The sequence below is a fragment of the Gossypium raimondii genome, chromosome 5 (genome assembly GCF_025698545.1).
Source record: "Gossypium raimondii isolate GPD5lz chromosome 5, ASM2569854v1, whole genome shotgun sequence".
NCBI classification, from domain to species: Eukaryota; Viridiplantae; Streptophyta; class Magnoliopsida; order Malvales; family Malvaceae; genus Gossypium; species Gossypium raimondii.
In genome coordinates this window covers 18,399,880-18,422,484 of record NC_068569.1, presented here as the reverse complement: position 1 = coordinate 18,422,484, position 22,605 = coordinate 18,399,880, and the positions used below count along the sequence as shown (strand labels likewise).

The 22,605-nt window shown below is 34.3% G+C and overlaps 3 protein-coding genes and 1 pseudogene across 4 annotated transcripts; 2 read left to right on the top strand and 2 right to left on the bottom strand.

The window, feature by feature from the left end:
• Nucleotides 1–15: 15 nt before the first annotated feature.
• Nucleotides 16–4,456, bottom strand: LOC105769498 (phosphoribosylaminoimidazole-succinocarboxamide synthase, chloroplastic). 2 transcript variants are annotated; one of them, XM_012590173.2, is made up of 13 exons: nucleotides 3,691–4,456; nucleotides 3,499–3,600; nucleotides 3,292–3,421; nucleotides 2,807–2,899; nucleotides 2,636–2,724; nucleotides 2,345–2,425; nucleotides 1,397–1,486; nucleotides 1,168–1,257; nucleotides 1,026–1,076; nucleotides 892–938; nucleotides 481–538; nucleotides 301–401; nucleotides 16–213 (listed from the first exon to the last, which is right to left on the bottom strand). In XM_012590173.2, exons 1-12 carry the CDS (start codon nucleotides 4,015–4,017, stop codon nucleotides 342–344), a joined length of 1,218 nt encoding a protein of 405 aa, XP_012445627.1. In that variant the 5' UTR covers nucleotides 4,018–4,456; the 3' UTR covers nucleotides 16–213; nucleotides 301–341. The 2 variants fall into 2 exon arrangements, with proteins under 2 accessions (XP_012445627.1, XP_012445626.1); XM_012590172.2 differs by having other exon boundaries at nucleotides 16–401.
• A 1,440-nt stretch (nucleotides 4,457–5,896) lies between these two features.
• Nucleotides 5,897–9,418, top strand: LOC105770442 (serine/threonine-protein kinase PEPKR2-like; annotated as a pseudogene).
• On the top strand, nucleotides 6,521–7,057 carry LOC105770441 (serine/threonine-protein kinase PEPKR2-like). Its single transcript, XM_052630242.1, has one exon. It carries the CDS (start codon nucleotides 6,521–6,523, stop codon nucleotides 7,055–7,057), a length of 537 nt encoding a protein of 178 aa, XP_052486202.1.
• Nucleotides 9,419–12,552: 3,134 nt separating the features above from the next.
• Nucleotides 12,553–15,999, bottom strand: LOC105769495 (transport inhibitor response 1-like protein). Its single transcript, XM_012590170.2, has 3 exons — nucleotides 15,052–15,999; nucleotides 14,215–14,716; nucleotides 12,553–14,135 (listed from the first exon to the last, which is right to left on the bottom strand). Exons 1-3 carry the CDS (start codon nucleotides 15,624–15,626, stop codon nucleotides 13,377–13,379), a joined length of 1,836 nt encoding a protein of 611 aa, XP_012445624.1. The 5' UTR covers nucleotides 15,627–15,999; the 3' UTR covers nucleotides 12,553–13,376.
• Between the last annotated feature and the right edge of the window lie 6,606 nt (nucleotides 16,000–22,605).

Sequence of the window (22,605 nt, the reverse complement as noted above, 5' to 3'; positions counted from 1 at the left end):
CGGAAGAATAAGAAATGAAAAGATGAATCAGCCATTCATTCATTGGTAAAGATCAAGGACAAAAATGTCAGACTTCATCTTAGAATTTATTGAAATGCTGATCCTAGTTATAGATTTTAAAAGCAAAATAAGTGACCAATGCATTATATCGGAGAAATCAGCTCGTCTTCCACCCTAAGTTCATCTGCCAAAGGCCTCAAGGATGCAGAAAGCCTGTTTTCATAGAGGAAATAACAGGAGAAAAACACTTAAAAACTCCATAAATGCTGGAATGCTCATTCAAAGTTTCAGCATAGATACCATCCTAGGAAAACCATGAGATCTTGTACAATCTTCTTCAGTTACTGGAAAGATGATAATGCAGAGGAAACATTTCGCGAGATTCGATCGTGTATTGGCTCCTGCAAGAAAATAATAATAATTAACCTGCCATTTTTGCGTAATAACATTAAAAAGAACATCTATAGTACTAAGTCTTACTCCCATCGGCTGCATCTCAAATCTTGATTTTGTTATAGTCTCGTATAAAAAGATGTATCTGGCAGTAAGGGTACAAACGGGAGTTAGTTAAAGCACTACAAACATAAAACAGGGTCAAAATGTTAAAGCACTACAACTATTGTCACTTTTAAAATTAATGACTGAACCCCATACATATGAAATTGGATCCATGCAGTCATGTTTTGTGAAGCCTAGCATAGCAAAAAATTACCAATGCGAGCTGATAAAACAGTGACAGTGTGTTCCAGTTGAATGGAGACAAGAAATGAAGAAAAGCGAGATGTAACATCAAATGATTAAGACATGGATTTCAATTTTGCTCATCTCTTTACATTCTTAGTAGTATATATTTTGCATCAACTAAAAGGTATGATAAAGAGGAAAATATACCGCCAAGCAAGCTCGCAGACAAGTTCTTCAGGGGCATCAGGAAGCACCTAAGAATTGCATGATCAAATTAGTATTTCGGTATATCCTCAACTTACATTAATGGGCATAGAATTTAACTTTTTGATGCGACTTACCTTATCTTCATAGGGATTGCAGTTCTCTCTAAACCATAACCTTAAGAACTCCTATAGACCCCACAAACCATTTAAATATTAGTTCACTCTAAACTTTTTGTCCCTAAACATCAACTCTGACATGCATAAACTATCCGCACACCTTATCAATATTTTCAGGTTCAAGACCATTCTGAAAGCGCTCCTCATAAGAATTGGAAATCCAATATCGACTTGAGTCAGGTGTATGCACCTTGAATTACAGAACAAGAAAGCAAAATTTATCATTGCCTGTCAGTTTGTGTGAATTTTTTCGTACCTAAAATGTGCGTGTAAAGTGTATACGAGTGACAGGCAGAAGCAGGGAACCTTTCAGGAAAATGGAATCTAACCTCATCAATCAATAGAATTGAACCATCACTACTCTTTCCAAATTCATATTTTGTATCTACCAAAATCAGGCCACGCTCCAAAGCTACACGCTGCATTGTTCTCAACAAAATCATTCAAATCATAAAGTCGGCTCCAATAAACCATTCAGTAGTTACTGATTGAGCAATAACAAGTGCAAGTGGCAATACATAATTAAAAAACTCATCATATTTTAATAACTTATATGGTGAAAGTGTTTGGTGTAGAAAGCACAAACAGACACAAACATACAGAGACACCAAAGATTGCTGTAAATATGCTGCGATGCTTGACATGAGAACATTTTCATCACCAACAGAGCATGGATGAACTGTACAACGGTGAATAGTAATATAAAGGTTTCTAACTAAACTAGGGGAGTTTAACAGAATGGAAGCAACTCGCAAATGCCAAAGTCGCCATTTTCATCTCAATCAACAGACTGTCACAGCACAAAGTACAATTAAATATTTGTTTTCCTTCTTATTCTAATCAATTCATTTTATAAAAAATAAAATAAAATTTCTTGAGCACTTTAAGTTCTAACATAATTATCTATAATTTGTTTGATCTCATCTTGTAGAATTTTCAGTGTGTTGATAGATATTATCTTACATGCAATGAAATGGTATTTAACAAAACTATGGGAGTTTAAGAGAACAGGAAGCAACTCGCAAATGCAAAATTCACCATTTTCATCTTAATCAACATGCTGTCATAGCACAAATTACAATAAATATTTGTTTTGCTTCTTATTCTACTCTTATTCTGTTTTTTCTTTTCTTTTCTTTTAATACGATTTCATGTATATTCTAAGTTTTAACATGATGATCTATAATTTATTTGATCTCATCTTGAAGAATTTCCAGTGTGTTGATAGATATTACACCATGAAAGCACATGAAGTTTATGAACAGAATCAAAATCACCTGTCCATATTCAAACAAACTTAAAGCTTTTTCTCTTGCTTCATCAAACTCATCTTGAGTCATCAATCCTCTTTCAATAATCTGCAAGGAAAATGCACCAGCAGATGAACAGTTACCAATCAACAATATGCAAAGATTAGCCAATAGGACCCTTTTTTTTAGCCTAAGGGGCAGATGTGGGGGAGAGGAGAACACTAAAGCAACATGAAAGATGAAGAAAGAATCTTATTCTTTTTTTTATACTTTCCCTATATCATTCAAAGCTCAACTTTGGTGAAAAGAAGGATCAACCTCGTCAGGAGTTACAGGAACATCATGATCCTCAGCTTTAGTTGTTGGTGTGAGTATATTTGCAGTTAACTTTTGATTTTTTACCAGCCCTATAACAAACATATCATTTCACCATCATATAGCACAATTTCCAAGTGAACAGAGTGTGTTTTAACTACACAGAAGCCTCACCATTCGGAAGTACATTTCCACAGTAATTTCGAACTCCATTTTTGTAAACTGTCCACAGTGACGTTTCAGTACTTCCGGTCACAAACCCTCTAACTGCATATAGCACCAAAATCCAGATCAGATGAGGATTTTACACCAGGCGACAGCAATAGCTCTAAATGACAAGGTTGGCATGCAAAATTAGAACTTAAAACTTGTTTTGAACCTGTGGCAATTCAATCTCCCACAAAAATATTAAAACAAAAAGTCACGGATCATTTTCACTATTTTACATGCTGTGAATGAACAAAGGATTAAGGAAACTTGTTGATTGTTTTAATTGATAGGGTGAAACTCCATTCATAATGGACTTCGGAATAGCTCCTATCATGAAATGTGACCATGAAAATTCAGAGTTCCAAGTTTCTAAAAACGAAACAATTCGGTTCCAATCAACCACCCTCCGTGTGACAAAAATGAATGATAAGAATATCAAAGATACTCACCAACAAATTCAACAGGAAAAACAGAACATTTCTTAGCAATTGTAACATTTTTATCTGGTACTGACAAAACTGCACTCGGAATCATGTGCCGAGTTCTATTGAACCACCACAAACTCGTCTCATTAAGAACCTGAAAAGTGAAATTCCAACAATGATACATCTACTACAGTTAATATTTACCATTAACAAAGTAGCAAGTATATAAACCTGGCCCTTGAAGGGGATAGAGGCAAGAATCCTATCAAATGCACTCTGACGATCAGTAGTGACCAAAACAAGATAATCCCCACTATCATAAATGTCCCTAACCTGCATGACTCAAGCAAAATTACAAAAATTTCCCATCTTTTAACTTGACTATTTTTTTTATTTAAAGAAAAGGCAGTCCTTTGTGTCTACCTTGCCTCTGGTTTTGGATTTGAGACCAGGGACTGTCAATTGAAGATTAGTCTCTGACAGACAATTGTGAAGTGAGGCTTTTATACTGGCAAAAACTTCTTCTTTGCGACCAGAGTTGAGCAAAGCATCAAGAGATGGGACTTGGGTTTGGCCCTGGCTTTGGTTTTGGCTGGACATAACGGAAAGGGAAATTTTGGGGTAGTTTCTAGCATTGGGTTTTGCTTCAAAGGAAGAGATTGATGAAAAAAAGGGATTTTGAGTTGGGGTTTTAGTGGAGTGTAGTAGGAAGTGGGAAGGATTTAAGGTTGTCCTCACACACTCGGCCATTTTCAGCTTTTCTCTTTTGTCTCGACTTTGTGTCTGATGTTTTAGGGTACCTTAGTTTTGCGTTGAGACCATAAAAATCAGTTCCGTACCCGTACCGGCCGGAATACTCTGTTCCAGTAAGAGACCGGGACACTCACCCACAAATTCCGCTCCCCTTCAAGTTTCGTTCGGTACCAGTTGTTTCGGTCAAAATTCGTCCGTCCCGCCGTAACTTAAGGTACCGGGCAGTACCCAACAAAGACTTTCTGCTTGTGTGTTTTTCTAAGGTCTGGGGATGATGAGTAATTGAAAACTATGATGGAAACTTACCATGCATCAAACAATCTCATTTTGTAGCAGAACAGAATATAAAGGAGGAAGAAGAAGTGGCAGTAGCTAAAGCGAAAGATATAAACATGGCAAACAAAATTAAGACACAACCCTAAAAAATGTAGTAAATAATCGGGCTGGGCTTTAAAAAGGTCAGTAACAAAATATTTTGGCTTAATGCTAAATTTGCCCCCCAAACTATGCCTGTTTAGTCACTTTGATACCTAAATTTTGTTTGTCTCAAATTGGTATTTAAATTATCATACTATTACCCGAAGGAGCCTTTTTTCAATGATATTAAAAAAATCACGTGCTTTCAATCAGGATCTGTCATTTGGCACATCTAACCGGTCAAAATGTCTCACGTGATAATTAAGTCTATTTAAATTAAAACATTAAATTTAAATTTAAAAAATCACCTTTGACTTTCACACCATTGACTAGCGTTGGCCTTGATTCCATGCTATTAAACCACGTCACTTATCTTTTGTTAATAATATTATATATATTATTTTGATTAAAATTTAAAAAATTTTAAAAAAGTATTACATTCTAAAAATTTGCGACAAGAAAACTTAAAATTCCAAATAGATATTAAAGAAAAAAACACTTAAATTGTTTTGAATTTAGATATATTTTTAATTTTTTTATTTTGAAGTTTTGAAAAATAAAATTTATGATTTTTTCTAAAATACATATTTTGAAAATTAAAATTTTTTGCATTTTTAAATTTAAATACTTTTTATTTTTATAATATTTTTATTATTTTGAATTTTAAAATTTATATTTATATTTATATTTTTAGATTCCTATAAAAGAATTATTAAAATTTCTTTAACTTTTTAAAAAATTTAAATTTTTATATATTATATCTGATTTTTTAATATTTTTAATTAATATAATATACATATATAACGTCGTGTGGATGGTCTACGATGGTAAATATCGATCAATGTCGGTCAACGATAGTCAATATTATCAATAGTGAGTCAAAGTTAAAGGTGCTTTTTTTAATTTAAGTTTAAATTAAATATTTTTATTTTAAAACTTAATTGTTACTTAATATTATGATTGATTAGATGTGTCATATCGCACTTTCTTATTAGCATCATACGGCGACTGGATTTTTTTAACACCATCTAAAAAAATTAAATGATAATTTAAGTACCAATTTTAAAAAAAAAAACTAAAATAAAAAAACAGAGATAATTTAGGAGCCAAATTTCATAAAGCAATAAATAAATAACCTTTTATCGATTCCATTCTCGGGAACGCAACGCAACCCGTACGACTGGAACCAACTGCTTTTGTCCAACCAATAGGGCCACGTATGTAAACTGAAAAGCACACTGACAGCGGGGTCACGTAAACCAATTAGAACGCTCCAAACATTAACTGCGTCAGCACGTAAAAATAAGCCACATAAAGGGTGACCGAGTAAGACCCGACTGGTACAGTAGCAGATAAATGGGTAACAGGATGGGACCCGACTGGTTCAGAAGCAGGTAAATGAATTTATTTAAAGAATAAAGAAAAGAAAAATAATATTTTACTGCATGTTATAAAATAAAATCACCCTCCAAATCTCTCAAGCCTGGACGTTTCTAGGTTTTTTTATTTGATTCTCCAAAATTCTATCCCCGGATTTTGCTTACTCGCTTAATTGTCGCTGATACTTTCTTCGTTTTCGGTCTTTTAACTACTTATTATCAACCGGGGTCTCCCTTATTGGAATCTGGGAGATTTTTCACTGTGTCTAAAGGTTCGTTCTTTACTACTAACTTCTGATTTGGTTTATCATTTGATTGAACTTTTATGAATATTAATAGAACAAATGTTGGGTTTTTTTTTTTTAAATCTGGATTCTATATGGTCCCCGGGAGAATCCATGAAAAACAAACAAGATCATATTAGTTTCTCGATTTTCTTTTTCAAGTAAATATTTCGTTTTCAAGAGTTCGCAACTTTTTGCGGCTTGGCGAATCAAGTTTTCTTGCCTTATTTTGCTTCTGTTTATATCCTTCGGCTTTGAACTGATTTTGACCCATAATTTTATTTTATTCATTCATTTACCGCAAACTAAAGCAGAAGAGATTGCCAATAAAACTGGATTTTTCATCGTAATCTTTAGGAAACTTAAATGCATCCAGGTCCAACTTTGGATTAGTTTCTTTCTGAATGGATACTTGACTTGATGAGAAAGAAGAGGAAAGGAAGTGAAACTGATGCATCTCCGGAGGTAACCAACAAATTTGCTTCGGCATGTGATTATATTAGGTCCCATTTTTCATTAGAAGATTTTTCAAGGATAAAGAAGAGGTGCAAAGAAGATGTGGATACACCTCCTGTTGGTTCATGTAAAAGTAGACTCGCTGGCATTGCTACTGGCCCGCCTTGCGGTGCGTCCTCATTGGTGCCTCTAGGTAGAGGTCTTAAGAGGAAGATGGGTTGCATTGAGGTGATTACACGGATCAGTGGGACGAAAAAGGTTCAGGATGATTATGTTAAAGGTAATACGATCGAGCAGGGGAAATTCAGGTCAATTTGGTTGTGTAGGTCTAGAACTAGTGGAGTAGAGTTTGCTTGTAAAACCTTGCTTAGGGGAGAAGAGACAGTTCACAGAGAGGTGGAGATAATGCAGCATTTATCTGGTCATCCTGGGTTTGTGACTTTGCAGGTGCTGTATGAGGAGCCGGACTGCTTTTATCTCGTAATAGATTTGTGCTTTTGAGGTTGTTTGATTGATCAAATGACAGAATGTCCGTATTCAGAGCAACCTGCTGCCAATATTTTTAAGAATGTGATGCTAGTCATTAAGTACTGTCATGACATGGGAGTTGTGCATAGAGATATCAAGCTAGAAAATATTCTCCTTGCAACTTCTGGAAAAATAAAGTTGGCAGATTTCGGTCTTGCCATGAGAATTTCCAATGGTGAATATCTGGCACCTGCTTTGAAGAATGCTTATCTTTACTTTTTATTGATTCTATTAAGTTCCTGCTTTACTTAGTATCTTGCAACTCAATGCTCAATGTATGGAGATTTAAATTTTGTATGTTCTCAATGTTTATCAAGTATGGCATCTTTCACTTATATGCATGAGGGAGAGGGAGAGAAATAAGTTTTTGGTTGAGACAATAAGACTTCTTTTCCTGTCTGTGTATTGATGAAGAGAATCTAAGTTGCTACATCTTTCTATAGTCATGTCTCGGTCTGTCAACAACTGAAGCTGCTGAAGAAAAGGATTAAGGACATGTTATCTTTTGAATTGTTTAAATTTATATCAAATGATCTAAATTTCAAGCATTAAAGGTTTCTACAACCATCAGTATTATGATTTGCTACCGAGCATGTGAGGTACCGTGCTCTTCTTTGAGCCTATCAAACCACACCATTTGTGAAGCTAAATTAAAGCATAATTGCCGAAACATTTGAAACTATAAATTTGGAAGGGCATGCAATTGTTATCATTGAATTACAAGTCAAACAGATTAGTTTTATTTGATTTCACTTTAAATGTTCTCATGTTCTAGTTTGTTAATTCTTAACTGTTTTAGCAAATTTATGCATAAGTAGATTTGATGATACTAAAAGATGCTTGCATTAGCATATTGCCTCGGGAAAGGTTTGTTTAATATTTGCTTGTCTCCTTATGAGATATGCCTGATGCTTTTGTGTAATACAATTACTATTTACTACTGGTCAGGTTTTGTCTGGTTTGGCTGGAAGTCTGGTTTATGTTGCCCCTGAGGTTCTATTAGGAAATTATTCTGTGAAGGTAGATATATTGAGTGCAGGGGTGCCCCTTCATGTGCTTTTGGTTGGTGTTCTTCCATTTCAAGGAGACTCCTTGAGGGCCGTATTTGAGGCCATCAAGAATGTAAAGCTTGATTTTCGCGGATATGGGAATCTGTATCTAAACCTGCACGCGATCTGCTGGCAAGAATGCTGACCAGGGACGTATCATCAAGAATAACTGCTGGTGAAGGATTAAGTAGGTTCTTGCTCTTTCTTAAATACTAAAACAATTATTTGATATATATTTTTTGGAAATTTGCGACTTAGCCTTGCGGTCTTTAGTAAATCATGTAACTTTGCTAATTGTATAAAGTGTTCCATTGATTTATTTTCATCATGAATTTTTCTGTCTTAGGATTCCTTCTGCCGTTTATCATGTTTTTCTTTTTCAATTTATTTGGACCATTTTTGTTTCTTTTATCTATTTCTGAGCCTATCTGGTATAAACTTGCAAATTTGTCTTAGGACTTGAATAGGAGATTAACCCTAGGGCTCCTTTAAAAGCTTAATCATTAGACTTCATTTGCTGACATCTGAGCTGTCTTAACTTCAGGACATCCATGGATATTGTTCTACACCAAGCGCTCATTGAAGACATTATCCATCAAATCAAAGTCGAAGAATCAAGTAGGACCTTCCATCCAAATTTCAAATTCTCCTGGATCTGAGTCAAGTATGATTAGTAGGATTAATGGTGTTTCTCATAGTTAGGTTCCATAGCAAGTCTTAACATCCCTCAGTTCTAGCTGCAAATCAGAGGAACAAGATAAAAATGGTGTGGTGGATTTGCTTGCTGTGGCAATTTCCCATGTGAGGATTTCTGAATCAAAGAGGAGCAGACTTTGCAGTCCCACCAGACCTATAGAGCAGCAGTGTTCATCTAATCTGACGGTTAACAACCTCTGTAGAGCCTTCTGATACTACAGAGTGCTGACATGAGAGCTCAGGATTTAAAATTAACTTGCCCTGGTTGCTGTTTCAGTAGGTAAATGATACTTATGGTGGATGAACTCAACATCAATCAATCCCACATGGTTTCATCTCTTAGCAAAGCCATGGTGTTAACTAAATAATTTGTTTTAGGCTGGTGACATTATAGAATTCATGTACTGAATTGATCTTTCTCCTTAGTTGTACTGGTGTGTATTTGGCAACCGGGTTTGAAAGCTTCTGTATATAGCAGAAGTATACATAGCTCCTTACAGATATATGTTTTACTGAGGGACAGCTCTGGAAGCAGTGCAACTTAGAAGCCAAATCTTAATAAAGGACACTTATTCTGATAGGAAAACAAGATTGACACTTGCCAATTCATGGCATTATGGAGGTTGGATGCTTCATATAGAGACTTTATTCCTGGTGTTGTTAAGCACTTATAATCAGTCATTAAAACCATGGATTAATGAAATAGTGCAAGATCTCTTTAGAAGGATGGAAATAGTGTTCTTACCATAGCATTTGAAAACTGAACCATTATTTTCCATACGATTTTCCACTGTTTATGGGAACTGTTGACTGCGGTTAGGTACTCCTTGCAAAACTACATTTATTCAGCCGTCCCAGAAAATTTCATATTGGACAATTTGGACCACATGAAAGAATGTCATGAGCAATATGGTTTGGACCATCGTTCATGAGGATCTTGTCCAGTTTCCCTTGTTATTCTGCACCCCATGCTTGAGCTTTTTAATCATGCTCATTTGCTGCCGTAAACTAAGACTCCCGCACTCACTAAGCATAACAAAGGAATTTCTTTTTGCCAATACACAATTGAACTTATCAAAGAGTTGATTATCAAGACCAACTTTATGTTTTCTTTAGCATTTAGCCAACACAAGCCAGATGGAATGCACAACTTTTCCCCAGTACTACCATGAATTAGAAAGAAATGGAGGAAAAGAATCATTAAAATATGCTTTCATAATACCAACATATGCACTGAACTGAATAGTCCGGATATTTCCTATCCATTCAAACTCTGAGGGCAAAATTAGTTCAAACTTACATGATAAATACATTTTCAGGCATAGGTAAAGCTAGAATTAACGACTCTCGCTTCTTTCTTTCTTTTTTTTAAGGTTGTTTTCCAACACTTACAGTCCCCACCCCCCTTCATTTAAACTTAACTATACAAGACTGTTGTAATCTTATAGTAAAACCATAACAGAGCAATAAAACATCATAAGGACTCATGGCTTGCAAGAAAAACCATAAAGACAAGGAGTGAAGCAAAGGGTGCATTTAGCAGTAACAAAAACCAGCTGATCTAAAAGGTCCCCCACCCTCACCCCATTTTTTGGCATTAACATTACTTCCTTTGATGAATATTTTCATTAACATGGCATATACAGTAAAAGCTAAATGCATAAGCATATTTGATTTGTCGTAAACAAAAGAAAGGGTGGGCACATTTCTCATAGTGTTTTGGATCCATAAAAGACGGAATAAGAGGTGGAGTGCTTGAGTTGAGTTGAGAGTTGAGTGCATGTTTTTGTCAAACAGTAACAGTATATTGAAAGATGGATTCAAAGATAGAGATGGGAAATTTCGTATCGAATTTTTAGAACTGCTAAATCTTTGACATTTCATATCCAGCTACTCTCAAATCTTTCTTATCTATATTTCTTTCTTCTTTTAAAAAAACAACTCTGCTCTAGGAAGTGAAATAAATAAGGCTATATATGTTAATGTTATAAGCTTTGCTTTTATCTTTGACAAAAAACTCAATGTCCCTATGTGATTTTATGTACACCATACACATTTCAAGTTAAAGAAAAACAGGTTGCTTTATTATTATTACAATATCCTTAACTAAAGAACAAATTTTGTGAAGAAATAAACAAGTGGGATGTGTGTTTACTGTTCAGTGTTCACTTCCAAGTTGGGGGCCATGGGAAAAAGCAAAGATCAATCCTGGAAATAGTGCAATTTAAAAAGGGATTTTGTACTTTAAATATATTTATTAATAATCAAAACAAAAAATTTAAAAATAAAAAAAGGTGGGGGATGGAAGATATTTTAGTAAAAGTGGTGCAGCAGTAGAGAGAGAGAAAGCATACTTTAGTGGTTGAGCTGATGGTGCTTAGTTCAGCCATGAATGCGCTTAGCTTAAACCCCACCAACTGGGTTTTCGCTTGTGTCACGGTCTTGCATTTATCCACTCATTTTTTATTATATTTTAAAAAGTAGTAATAATAAGTTTTTTAAATGCATATACTAATATTGAATTCATCTGGTGCTGGGTATCCCACCACCAATCTGTTCAAAGCACCCTTACTTTTTGTCACTCCAAAAAGGAGCTTTACTTGGCTTACTCTTTTTCTCCTTCTTCTTCTTCTTCTTTTCATTTTCTATATGAAAACAAGAATTTTGGAATTTGGAGTCTAATTTAATTGTTTGTACTATTTATACACAGAGAAAGCAAAGCATTATTTTTTCTTTTTTGTTGCTATCAGTTTGGTGGTAAGCATGCAGCAGTATTAGTATTATAATGTGGGATAGCATGAGCATGTGGAAGCCATAGCAAAAACAGGGAAAGCAGTTATTATAAATTAAGGCCATTCATTCAATTAATTGAAAGGAAAATCTATCAAACTGAAATGATGGGGTTAGATAAGATATGTTCCAGTAGGAGAAATAGGTCCATCAAAATGGGGCAGTTTATGAAATTAGCTGAGTTTGGCAAAATCTTGGACCTAAATATGAGATCATTATCACTGTTTTTTTTTTTAAGACATGGTAATAGTTGCTCATTAAAAAAAAAAGGCCAAAGTGTAAAGGCATATGATCAAATCAAAGAGCAAAAGAAAAAGCAGAGGCTGCCATGGGAATGGTGATTCAGGCTACCATTTTTCATTGAAACAGAGCCAATCAGCCAAAGCTTTGGTTCCCATTACTTAAACTCAATTTGCACAGTCAGATCCCACATCGATGATAAGCTTTGCTTTTATTCACCATCCTCGCTGCCATGGCGAATACCAACAAACAAAAACAGATAAGAGTTTCAATCCTAATTATAAGAGAGAGAAGGCAATGGCTGGCTTAGAATGCAAATCAAAGGGGGTGTGAACAAATCATCAATAACACCATCGGTCCCACTTTCGATATACCAAAATCTATAATGCAAAAGTTAAGAAAGCACACACACAACCAGTGTCTCTCTCCATTAGAGCCTCATTGATAAAATTTTCAATGAACTTAAAAGGGTTTAGACCAAACTTCACAGCCTCCAATGGAGAGTGAGAAACTATAATGACCATCCACCATCCACCATTACATCCATCAATCCTTTTCTTAAGAAATGGGATTTCTTGTGGATGGAACATGAAACCCCACATAGTGGAGAGGGACCTGCTATGTGTACTTAAACAACACTTTCCACACATAATTAATGGACCTTCCTGTCATTTAATCATTCCACATTCAGGAGGGAGAAAAGTAGGGATTATATTATAATAAATAAAACGAAAAGAAAAAAAAAACAGTCTAGCTGAAGTTTATGGTCCATACATAATACCCTTTCTCACATTGCTAACCACAACAATATAATAAATTCAACAGTCGGGTGCTGCCACAACAAATCTGAAACAAGGTGAAAAAGAAAGAAAAGAGAAGTGCAAGCCTGGGATTTTATGTCTTTCACTAAACCTTTAGCCTATAAGCTTAAATTACAGCAGACTATGTTTTACAGAGTGGATAAATGCTTCTTAATCTGCAAGCATGGAAAAATAGATCCATCCATCTTCATCTCTCCTTTAAAACTCTGATTCATTGACAACCGTCTGATCTCTACATCAAAGGTTAAAAGCTATTTGGCCCCGAAAAACATGTATCATTGCCCCACCGTATAGTTCGATTACCCCCCTCCTCCGTTCAATTATGATCAAATGAATACGAAAACAAAAAAGGAAACATAAAATTTAAATGAGTACTGCTAGAACATCTAATGGTCCGATAACTTACAACGACATCCCTTTTCCTGCACTAGTCCCCTCATCCAAAGTCCTTCAAAAGAACCCATGCAAAAATGAACCTTCTCCGTCACAGGGGATCTGATTTCAATGCCAATATAACAGCCCAAGCCCGAAGCACAAGTTATTTACTCAACTTTTGCTTGGTTTGGATTGCTGGAACCTTAACACGGAAGTTATATAAAAGATGCCTGCCGTATCAATATTCCCCGTGAAACAGTTTAAAACTTGCTTTGTATCTATCATGAGAACAATTGAAACAGCTTCCTGCACCACATTTACCTACAAGATGGTGACGAATTTTGGTGCATCAGTTCTTGGCCCTTCAAGAGACCGATACATGTATAATGTTCCAACAACATCATCCATCTCCTCCTCATCAGCAGACCTAATCACTTCAACTACTAGGTGAGGCATAGCACGAGCAATCTCCTGGCAACCATGGCGCGTTAGCCTGCATGAGGACATCCAAAGGAACCTCATGTTGTAGTAGTGATGCAAACCAGAACGCAGAGCCGCATCCCCAAATGGGCTATCTCTAATCTCAAGCTTCTGCAACTGTGGACAGCCCTCAAGCACATATTTCAGCGCCATGTCACTATCTCCAGCAAAAGCCACTGACAAGGTGCGTACCAATTTCCCATGTCGACCAATGTAGTCAAAAGCTTTGTCTGTCAGTAAACCAGATACGGCAAGGCGAGTGAGTTTCTTACAATTCATAACAATGGCTCCAAACCCATCATCCATGGGTTCACCGGTCACAGGATCAGGCCTGTGGCGCCCCATTATGCATAACCGAAAAACAACAAGATCTGGACAATTCTTGGACATTGCTATGACGGCTGCATTAGTCATCCGCTGGCAAAAGTACAGAATAGATTGCAATTTCCGACAACCCTCAGATATAGCTTGGAGTCCCACTTCAGAAACTGGGCCATCATTATCCTCCCGAGGATCAACAGGGAAAACACGAAGCTCGCGTAAGTCCTTGCATGTTGCAGCGACTGCTTGAAGTCCTTCATCACAAATTGAATCAAGAACCTGCATAATGAAAGCTAAGGTAAACTTCAAAGACCTAATTTCTTCAAAGAGCTTATAGAACAAACTATCGATTACATACCCAGAAAGTCTGGAGCTTGTGGCACTTGCTTATAATTGGCTTAAGCTGATCCGCAGTAATGTTAGCATAGCTGAAATTCAGAGATGTCAGATTTGCGCAAACAGGGTATATTGCAGGCAGATAATCTGGAATTATTTCCCTGAACCCAGAGAGACAAACTAAGGATCTGCAGGCAGCAAAAGCGGCTACATAATCTGGTTCCTGATCACCTTGTCCTGCAATATCCGATGGGCTAAAGGACCCTGTCCCAAGGTGTGTGAGCTGTGGTGCTCGAACCATCAGGCGATATAACTGCCCAATTGAAACATATCGATTTAATTTAAGCTTCTTAAGTGAAGGAGACCTAGCCACCAGCCTGTCCAATGCCTCGAAATTTATATGGCATTCCACACAATCAAATATCAAGGACTCGAGATTTGATTCACCCTCGGGAAAACAAGAAATCCAATCCGTCTCATCATCTGAAACCTCGGATTCAATCAGATCAAGCACCTTAAGCTGTCTGCAATTATAGAAATATATCTATCATCTAGAAATCCATCCTCAAACTCTCCTTTTATTCATTGATTATCACAACACATTACATAAACTCAAAACATTTTCAAACCCCAGTTCATACCCAGATCAAGGAAAACCATAAACAGATCTAAAAACATTCAATCTATAAACACAACCAATCAGATCAAACAAAAATCTCAATACAGCAACAATTTTTTTTCTCAATCCCATATTATATAAGCTAACAAACATTACTCTTAACACCATAAATAGATCCAATCAGCAGGCTATTAGTAAATAATGAACACTATTAACAGCAAAAATAATGAAGAAAAATACCTGCACTTGCTAACGAAAATAGCAAGGCCACTAGTTCCAAACCCATCGCAGCAAACGAGAACAAGTTCCTTAAACCCTAAAAACAACTCGGCAAGTGTTGCCAGATCATCATCCGTGACGGACATGCGCTTTAGATGAACTTTTTCCAGCCAAGGGTAAGCCTTGGCCATCGCCAGCGCCCAGGGATTGAAGTGCGCTCCCCAATCGGGCGGCATCAGGTTAAAGTCCGCGAACCTGGGTTTTCCTTTCAGGTGAAGAGCCTTCACCCGGGTGAACCTGGCCGTGGCCCGACCCGGCGAAACCGCGTAGCAGTTTCCGATGAACAGCTCGGATCGAGTCAGTGCCTCGACCCGATACCATGACTTGCAAACCAATGAAGCAGCGTTCCGGTCCCGCCTCGAGGTCAGGAAGTGGAGCACGTTCTCCAACACGTTCTCCAGAACCTGGTCCGGATACGTCGACTGGAACTCCGGGTGACCCGAGCCAGATCCCGTGGCGTTACAGTTCCGCGCCTTGTTGGAAACGAACTCAAGATCCGACGGCGGAGATTGCTGCCTCTCGTCGTCCTCAGACATTTGCTCCGTCCTGTTGTCTCACACGACAAACAACGAAAGGAAGACAAATAAGGCGACTTTGTACAACACGCGCGGCTTTACGAACTCAAAAGACAATCCTCCTTATTCTTCTTCTGTTTTTCTTCTTTGGGGTGAGAGATGAGATTGAGATTTGAGCTTCTTAGATCAAGGGAACATGGATTCAATGTAAAGGAAACCAGTAATTGAAATAATACTATTATTTTAAAGCTTTTCTTTTTGGGTGTTCTCTCTCTTTCTTCTGAGCAATGGGATTCTCATGCCCCTTTCTCTCTCTTTCATCTGCAATATCCAATGGCTCTCCACACTTATCCTCCATTATTTTGGATTTTTTTTTCTTACAAGCTTCTGTCTTTTTTATCTCTTTCTTTGTTTTTTTTCCCCCATTAAAATAATTATTGGATTTTCGACAGCAGTAAACTACTGGTTGGTAAATAGTTCTTCTTTTGTCACCTTGTAAAAAATATTTTGGCTTTTTTCTGATGAAAACCCTTAATATTTTATTTTATTCATAAACTACTCCCTTTTACTTTTTTCAAGTTTATTTCAATTTTGAATGAAATTTTTTCTAGGAGATATAATTTTGGGTATTTTTATTGATAAATAGTATTCAAATTAATACAAATCAAGAGCCTTGACATTGTATAATTAAATAGGGAATAAAGAAAAGAAAAATGCTAGTTTGTAATTATCAGAAAAATGGAAGGACCTATTTTTGAAATAATCCCTTACAAATTATGTCTCTATGACTCTAGCTCCGGTTTTGAAAATGGAAAAACACGGTGGAATTGCAAAGCCGAACAGTTGTCTCAAAGTTACCTAAGCTTCAGAGAGGAGAGGGGGGAACTGCTGGATGGAGAGGCAAAGGCTGACAGGGCGTACGTGGCAGAGTCATTTCTTTTTCCTCTCCACGTGCTCCATACCCGCGTGTTCATCACCTGCCGGCAATCCCCCCCTTCCCGCTGTCTTCCCCTTTCTTGTTGTCTAGCGAACAACCATATTTATTTATTTTTTTATAAATTACAAAATTAATATACTAATTAATAATAAAAATACCAAAACTGCATGTGAACTCATTACTTTTGATAGGAGAACTAATTTTCTTTTATTCAAATATAAAATTATCTCAATATTATTACTTTATAAAATTCTACATATGGTAAGAATGTAATGTGCATGGAATTTTAGATCTTATTTAAATAAAAATAAATTAATAAAAAATTTAATCTAATATTTTTAAGTTATTTAACACACTGTATGTATATGAATTTTATACGAATTGAATTAATGCAAAATAAAACTTTATTTTAATTTTTTTAATTTAAGTGAAATATTAAGGCCTCGACATGACCCATTTTATTTAACTTATATGGGCGAAACTAAACATACTTTTAAGATGTACAAAATATATATATATTCAATTATTTCTTTTCTTTTCCTCGTATAACTTATTAAAATTATATTTTTTCCTTTAACTAATTTTAACTATTTAAATAAAATAATATATCCTTTTGCTTTCCTTTTTCTATTATTATTATTTATTTATTTAAACATAACATAAATTAATTACAATGTGAATGAATAAAAGCTTTGTAAAAGGTAAATAAAAAATATGAAATTTAATTACTTAATAATATATGTATTTCTGAAATTATGTAGTTTAGACTTTAGATATTAATTATTTTTATAAATGAAATTTAAACATGAGACATCAATTAATCAAAGTAACAACTTACATTCTTTTCATATTTGGGTGTTTGATGAGGTTGGCATCATTTGTCGTTCTTAAAGTCTTTGGACCTAATCTTCTTTCCCCATTCTCTTTTTTTCTTTTCTCATTTGTTAGGTAATTTTTAATCATTATCAAACTTTCTATGTCAATTTCACCTAAACCAAATTAGGGTTTTCACTATTATTGTTTTCGGCTAATTTCTCATATCTTAATTTCACTACAAATGTTGCAACATTCTTCCCTTTTCTTTTTTTTATCATGGCAATAAATATAATTTTAGCATTTTATTCTTAATTATGTATCCCACTCTTATAAAGTTTCAAACATTTATTTATCAATAATTCAATAAGGTACACCACCACTCATGAAAGAATAGAACAAATAATTGAAATTATCCATTTTTTTTCTTTTATAAAATCTGCAGTTGAAAAATAAAATCAAATCCATTTATAGAAATTATATTATATTTGCAATTCTTTGTCGTTTGGTTCTCTTTTGGGTTGTACTTTCTGTGATCAATCAATCACATGTTTATGAAGTAGTACCTTCATCTTTTTTACATGTGTCAAAGTTGACACCTAAATATTGATCAACTCTGTACTGAACGTTTTAATTTCTTAAATTAGGACAATATTTTAAATTGTAATTACGAATATGTGGAGTCTTTTTTTTAGAAATTTTAAACCATTTTATAATCATGGTTGGAGCTTTTAAACGTGGAGAGGTAGATTAATTGCAATAGGAGTTAGGTCTAATGCACTCTTAATTGAAGATGATATTGTTGAAAAAGGACAATTATAGATCATTGGAAAGATTAATCTTTATAGATTATAAAATGAACATGGAAAATATCTTATTTGTATAAAAAAATAAAGTAACTGACCACATATGCAAGTGTTTGAGATAACCCAAGAAAAAAAACCCTGAAAGTTTAGGGTTGCCCAAATTATTTGACTACCCATTTTAATGTCCCATTGTCCTCATTAAGCCATCCCAGATGCAGCATCATCTTCCTTAAAACGTTGATGTCATCCATTATGGATTTTTTGTTGCTAGTGAAGAGCACTAGCCTTTAATCCAAAGCACGTATGAGTTGATTTCCAAAGAAATTGTCATTCTTAAGGTGCAGTGGCGGATTCAAGAAAAGCTAGCAACGCCCAACATTCACCTTTTAGTCTCTTTATAATTTATAAAAATTTTAATTAATATATGTTAAAATTACACTTTAGCTCCCAAAAGAGAAAACTTTGATTTAATTCTTTAAAAATTATGAAGGTATAAATTATTAAAATGATGAAATTACATTTTGTTATCGTAAAAATATATAACTCAATTTCAATCCAAAAAATTTTTTTGATGGCTTCACCCTTTCTAAGTAATGATTAACTTATGAGCCACTTCAATGTCAGTTTTTATGTACAATGCACCCTATTTTAATCTCTAACGTCAATGCTATTTTAAATCAAGGAAAATGTCTCACAAATAAATCTAAAGTAGAACCATAGTAATCAAATAAAGTTAAAAATAAGGGTGTTTTAGGAATCCAAAGCTGCTAGAGTCAGGCCAGCTTCCGAAATGAAAACTCAATATGAAACATTGAATCTCGCAGCAGACCAAGCAAACTAGATGAACTCTCCACCCTAAAACACATGAGGAGACAAAAAATCACATTCAATAAAGAGATAAAATCCCTTGCTCAGGTATCCTACGCCAAGCCCCACACTTGAGAAGGGCCTCTTCCATAAAATTTCATAATACTACAAGTTTTAACTCTATTTTTATCATCACTTGTACAAATTGTGAATGTATACAAATGATAACAAGGAATGTATCAGAAAAAGAAAATTGTTGGCTTCAAATTTGAGGTCCAACAAAATTAAGAGAAAAGAGTAAAGTTGAAGTACACATTTCTAGCACTCAAAACAGTATTACATGCCTCAAACATAAGTAAGACATACAATTAAATTAAAAGGAATCAATGAAATGATTAAGGTTGTTTTTAGTGGTAATGTTGGTTGAAGCTTTGGATTAATGATGGTTCTTCAAAAAGATGCAACGAATCTGTGACATTATGTTGAATTTTAAAGCCCCCCAACTCTTTTCACTTTAAATATATCACTTACAATAATAATATTACAATGTATTCAGAATTTAAATTTTATATGAAATTATAAACCCGCTTGAATCCTTAAATAAATTCAGGGTTTCCATGGAAATTTTGATACTTTCTCATCATAATTTTATTTTTAATTAATTAATTAATATTGTAAAAACTCTGCAAAATTTGCCCTAACATAACAAAATATAAAGACCAAAAGCTATGAATTAAGATGTCCTTACCACATATCTTAATATTAGAGATATTTAGCATAGTGTTACTTTAAGTAATACTATCATACACCACAACAAGACGTGGATTCCATTTTCTGGGATGTCAGGGAAAAAACAAAATAAATAAATAAAAATCAATGTGAAAACTGAAAAGAAATGGAGAAATTAAGAAAAGACAGTTGATTCTCGTGGGGTTTTTTATTTTCTTTAATTTTGGGGAATCTTTCCTTCATTTTCTCGGTAGCCAAACAAGTTTCGGAAACATGGAATAAATGTATACCTTCCTTCCAATGCATCAAGACAGATCCAGTAAAGATCTAAGTAGTTTGGTCCCCATAGGAGAACATAGTTGACTTAACTTTAAGATTTTTATTTTTTAAAGAGTAAATCAATTAAAAATTTGGAATCATTTCATAAAAGTAGTAAGGTTTAATTCTCCTTTTTTAGGATGGAGTTTAATAGTGGTGTTTTATACTAGCGTAACGCATCATTAATTTTATTCTTCATCAAAATCCAACATCACCTTTTTTTTTAAATATATATGTAGGAGGTTGTTGTATAAAGTGAAAAAAGTAATTTAATTTTTATCAAAATAAACGCAGTAATTTAATTTTTATATTATTAGAATGTGAGTAAAAAGTATAACTGCTTACAGGGTTAAAGAATTATTAGTTCATGAGTCAAAATTCAAAAATTTCTAAAATGTAACTTTAATTAAAATACAGAATTTTTAAAATGTTTCTATAAAGATTTCTTTTGAAAAATTGAACTTTATAATGCTCAAAAAACTATTTTAGATTTTTGCTTCTAAAGTTTGGAATTAATTTTAATTTCTTGAATATATTCATGATTATTATACTCTTTTTTTTTTCTTTTTCATTAATTGAAGAGAAAAATATTTGAGATAACAAATATGAATGGTCCACTTCAACATTTGAAAAAAACCATCACATTTGTCCACACATTTCTGAAGGTTTCTTTAAGCCTTTGATTCCAATTTGTATTAAGCCAGCAACAAATTATGGCTAAGCTACTATGGATTTTAGAGAATAAAAGTTTAAAAAAAATAAGTGAAAATACTATGGTGCTCTTGTATTAAGAGTTAAATTGTATCTTGTTTTGTTATTAAAAACATGAGTAAGTTAATCTCTATACATTAATCAAAGAGCAAATTCATCATTTTATTAAAATTCTATCAATTTTACTGCTAAAAATTGATCATTGTAAGTTATTTTGTCGAGTATAAAGTAGATGAAACTTTTTAATAAAAATAAATCAATTTATTCTTTGATATAGCGTATCCAGATTAAATTACCCATTTTTTTAATAAAATGTAATTTACCTCCTAATAAATCCATATGATAGTTGAAATAACTATATATATCATATATATAAAATATATTTGCTTAAAAGTCATGCTTTTGGGAAATAGCCTTTTTAGCTATGCTGGTAAAAAGACAAGGGCTATGCGTTGCTCAGTGAGACAATGGGTGTTTGCTTGACAACCAATCTGCTGTCTTTTAAGTTCCAAAAATGAACAAACTTCATTCACCTTGCTTGGTTAATATGTAATAATTTCAAAGTGTATTTACTAGCAAAGGTGTTTGGATCCATAATCGTGATGGAGTCTATTTAGGTGAAAATCTGGATTTTATGTTCTTTTGTAGCAAAGGGAAAAGCTTTAAGTTATATCATTTAGTGATAAAGAAAGCTTAAATTAGAATTGAAAGAAACGTATTTAGAATTTAAAAATTGCTCTTGAGTAAAAATTTTCATTTGAAGATTGTGTCATAACTCAAATTCCATCTTCGCAAATCTAGTCAAGAGTTATCGTACTTTATCGCCTCTATGTCCCAGATGTGGTCATGAAGTTGAGTCAATGGAACATGTTTTTTTTTGTCCTTTTGCTTTAAACAGTTTGGAACCTTTCCACTTCTAATTATTGCTCGAGAAAAGAAGGCTTCAAAGGGGTGTTCAAGTGGTGGAGTGATACTAGTAGCTGGTTTATGGCAAACGAGGTGAAAGTAAGTAGGACTACTCGCTTACATTTGCTGGAACTTATGGACTGCTAGCAATCGGCTGATCTTTGAAGGCATTAAATTGAATCCTTTAAACATTAGGCTTCAAGCTATGAAAGATACTGATGATTGCAACTTGATTTTGGATGTTGGTACACTTTTGTCGACCATTTCTCTCTCTCAATGGACAGCCCCTAATCAAGGTGGTATTAAATTTAACGGTAACGCTTTGTGGTGCTCCTCAAATATGAAAATGGAACGATTATCCAAGATGAAAATGCTATCCTTGATGCTCCTTCCATTCAGGTCACGGAAGGTTTAGCACTTCATCTTGGAGCTTCATTGATTGCAAGAAGAAAATAGAATGATATGGAGCTTGAATTCGACAACAGTATTTTAATTACATCTCCTAAAAGTGATTCTTTTTCATATTGAAATTCTCGTGCAGTTGAAACTGAAAATTTTAATTTAATCATTTCTTTCCATACTCGTTTCAAGTTCTTGTAACAAAGCTGCTGACTATATTGCGAAACTTACAGTGGAATTTGTTGTGCTATGCGGATTGAGTTTTATCTCCTCCCGATGCTCTTGCTAAGGTTCTCAGCAATGATGCTATTCATTAGTGATGAACCGTCTGTTTTTTTTCATGATTTGATTAAATTGAAGTGTTTTAACTAATATTTTATTGATTTAGATTTGATTCAATAGATAAAAGAAATTATGTCAAACCAGGTAATATCATTATCCAAACTTACCTAAATTCATCAAAGTCCAAAGTGCAACATATAATTTATAAGTTTCCATAAGAAATATGAATTTTATTGAATATTAAATGATTAAATTATAGGGGGGGGGGGGACAGATATCCCGATTATTAGAC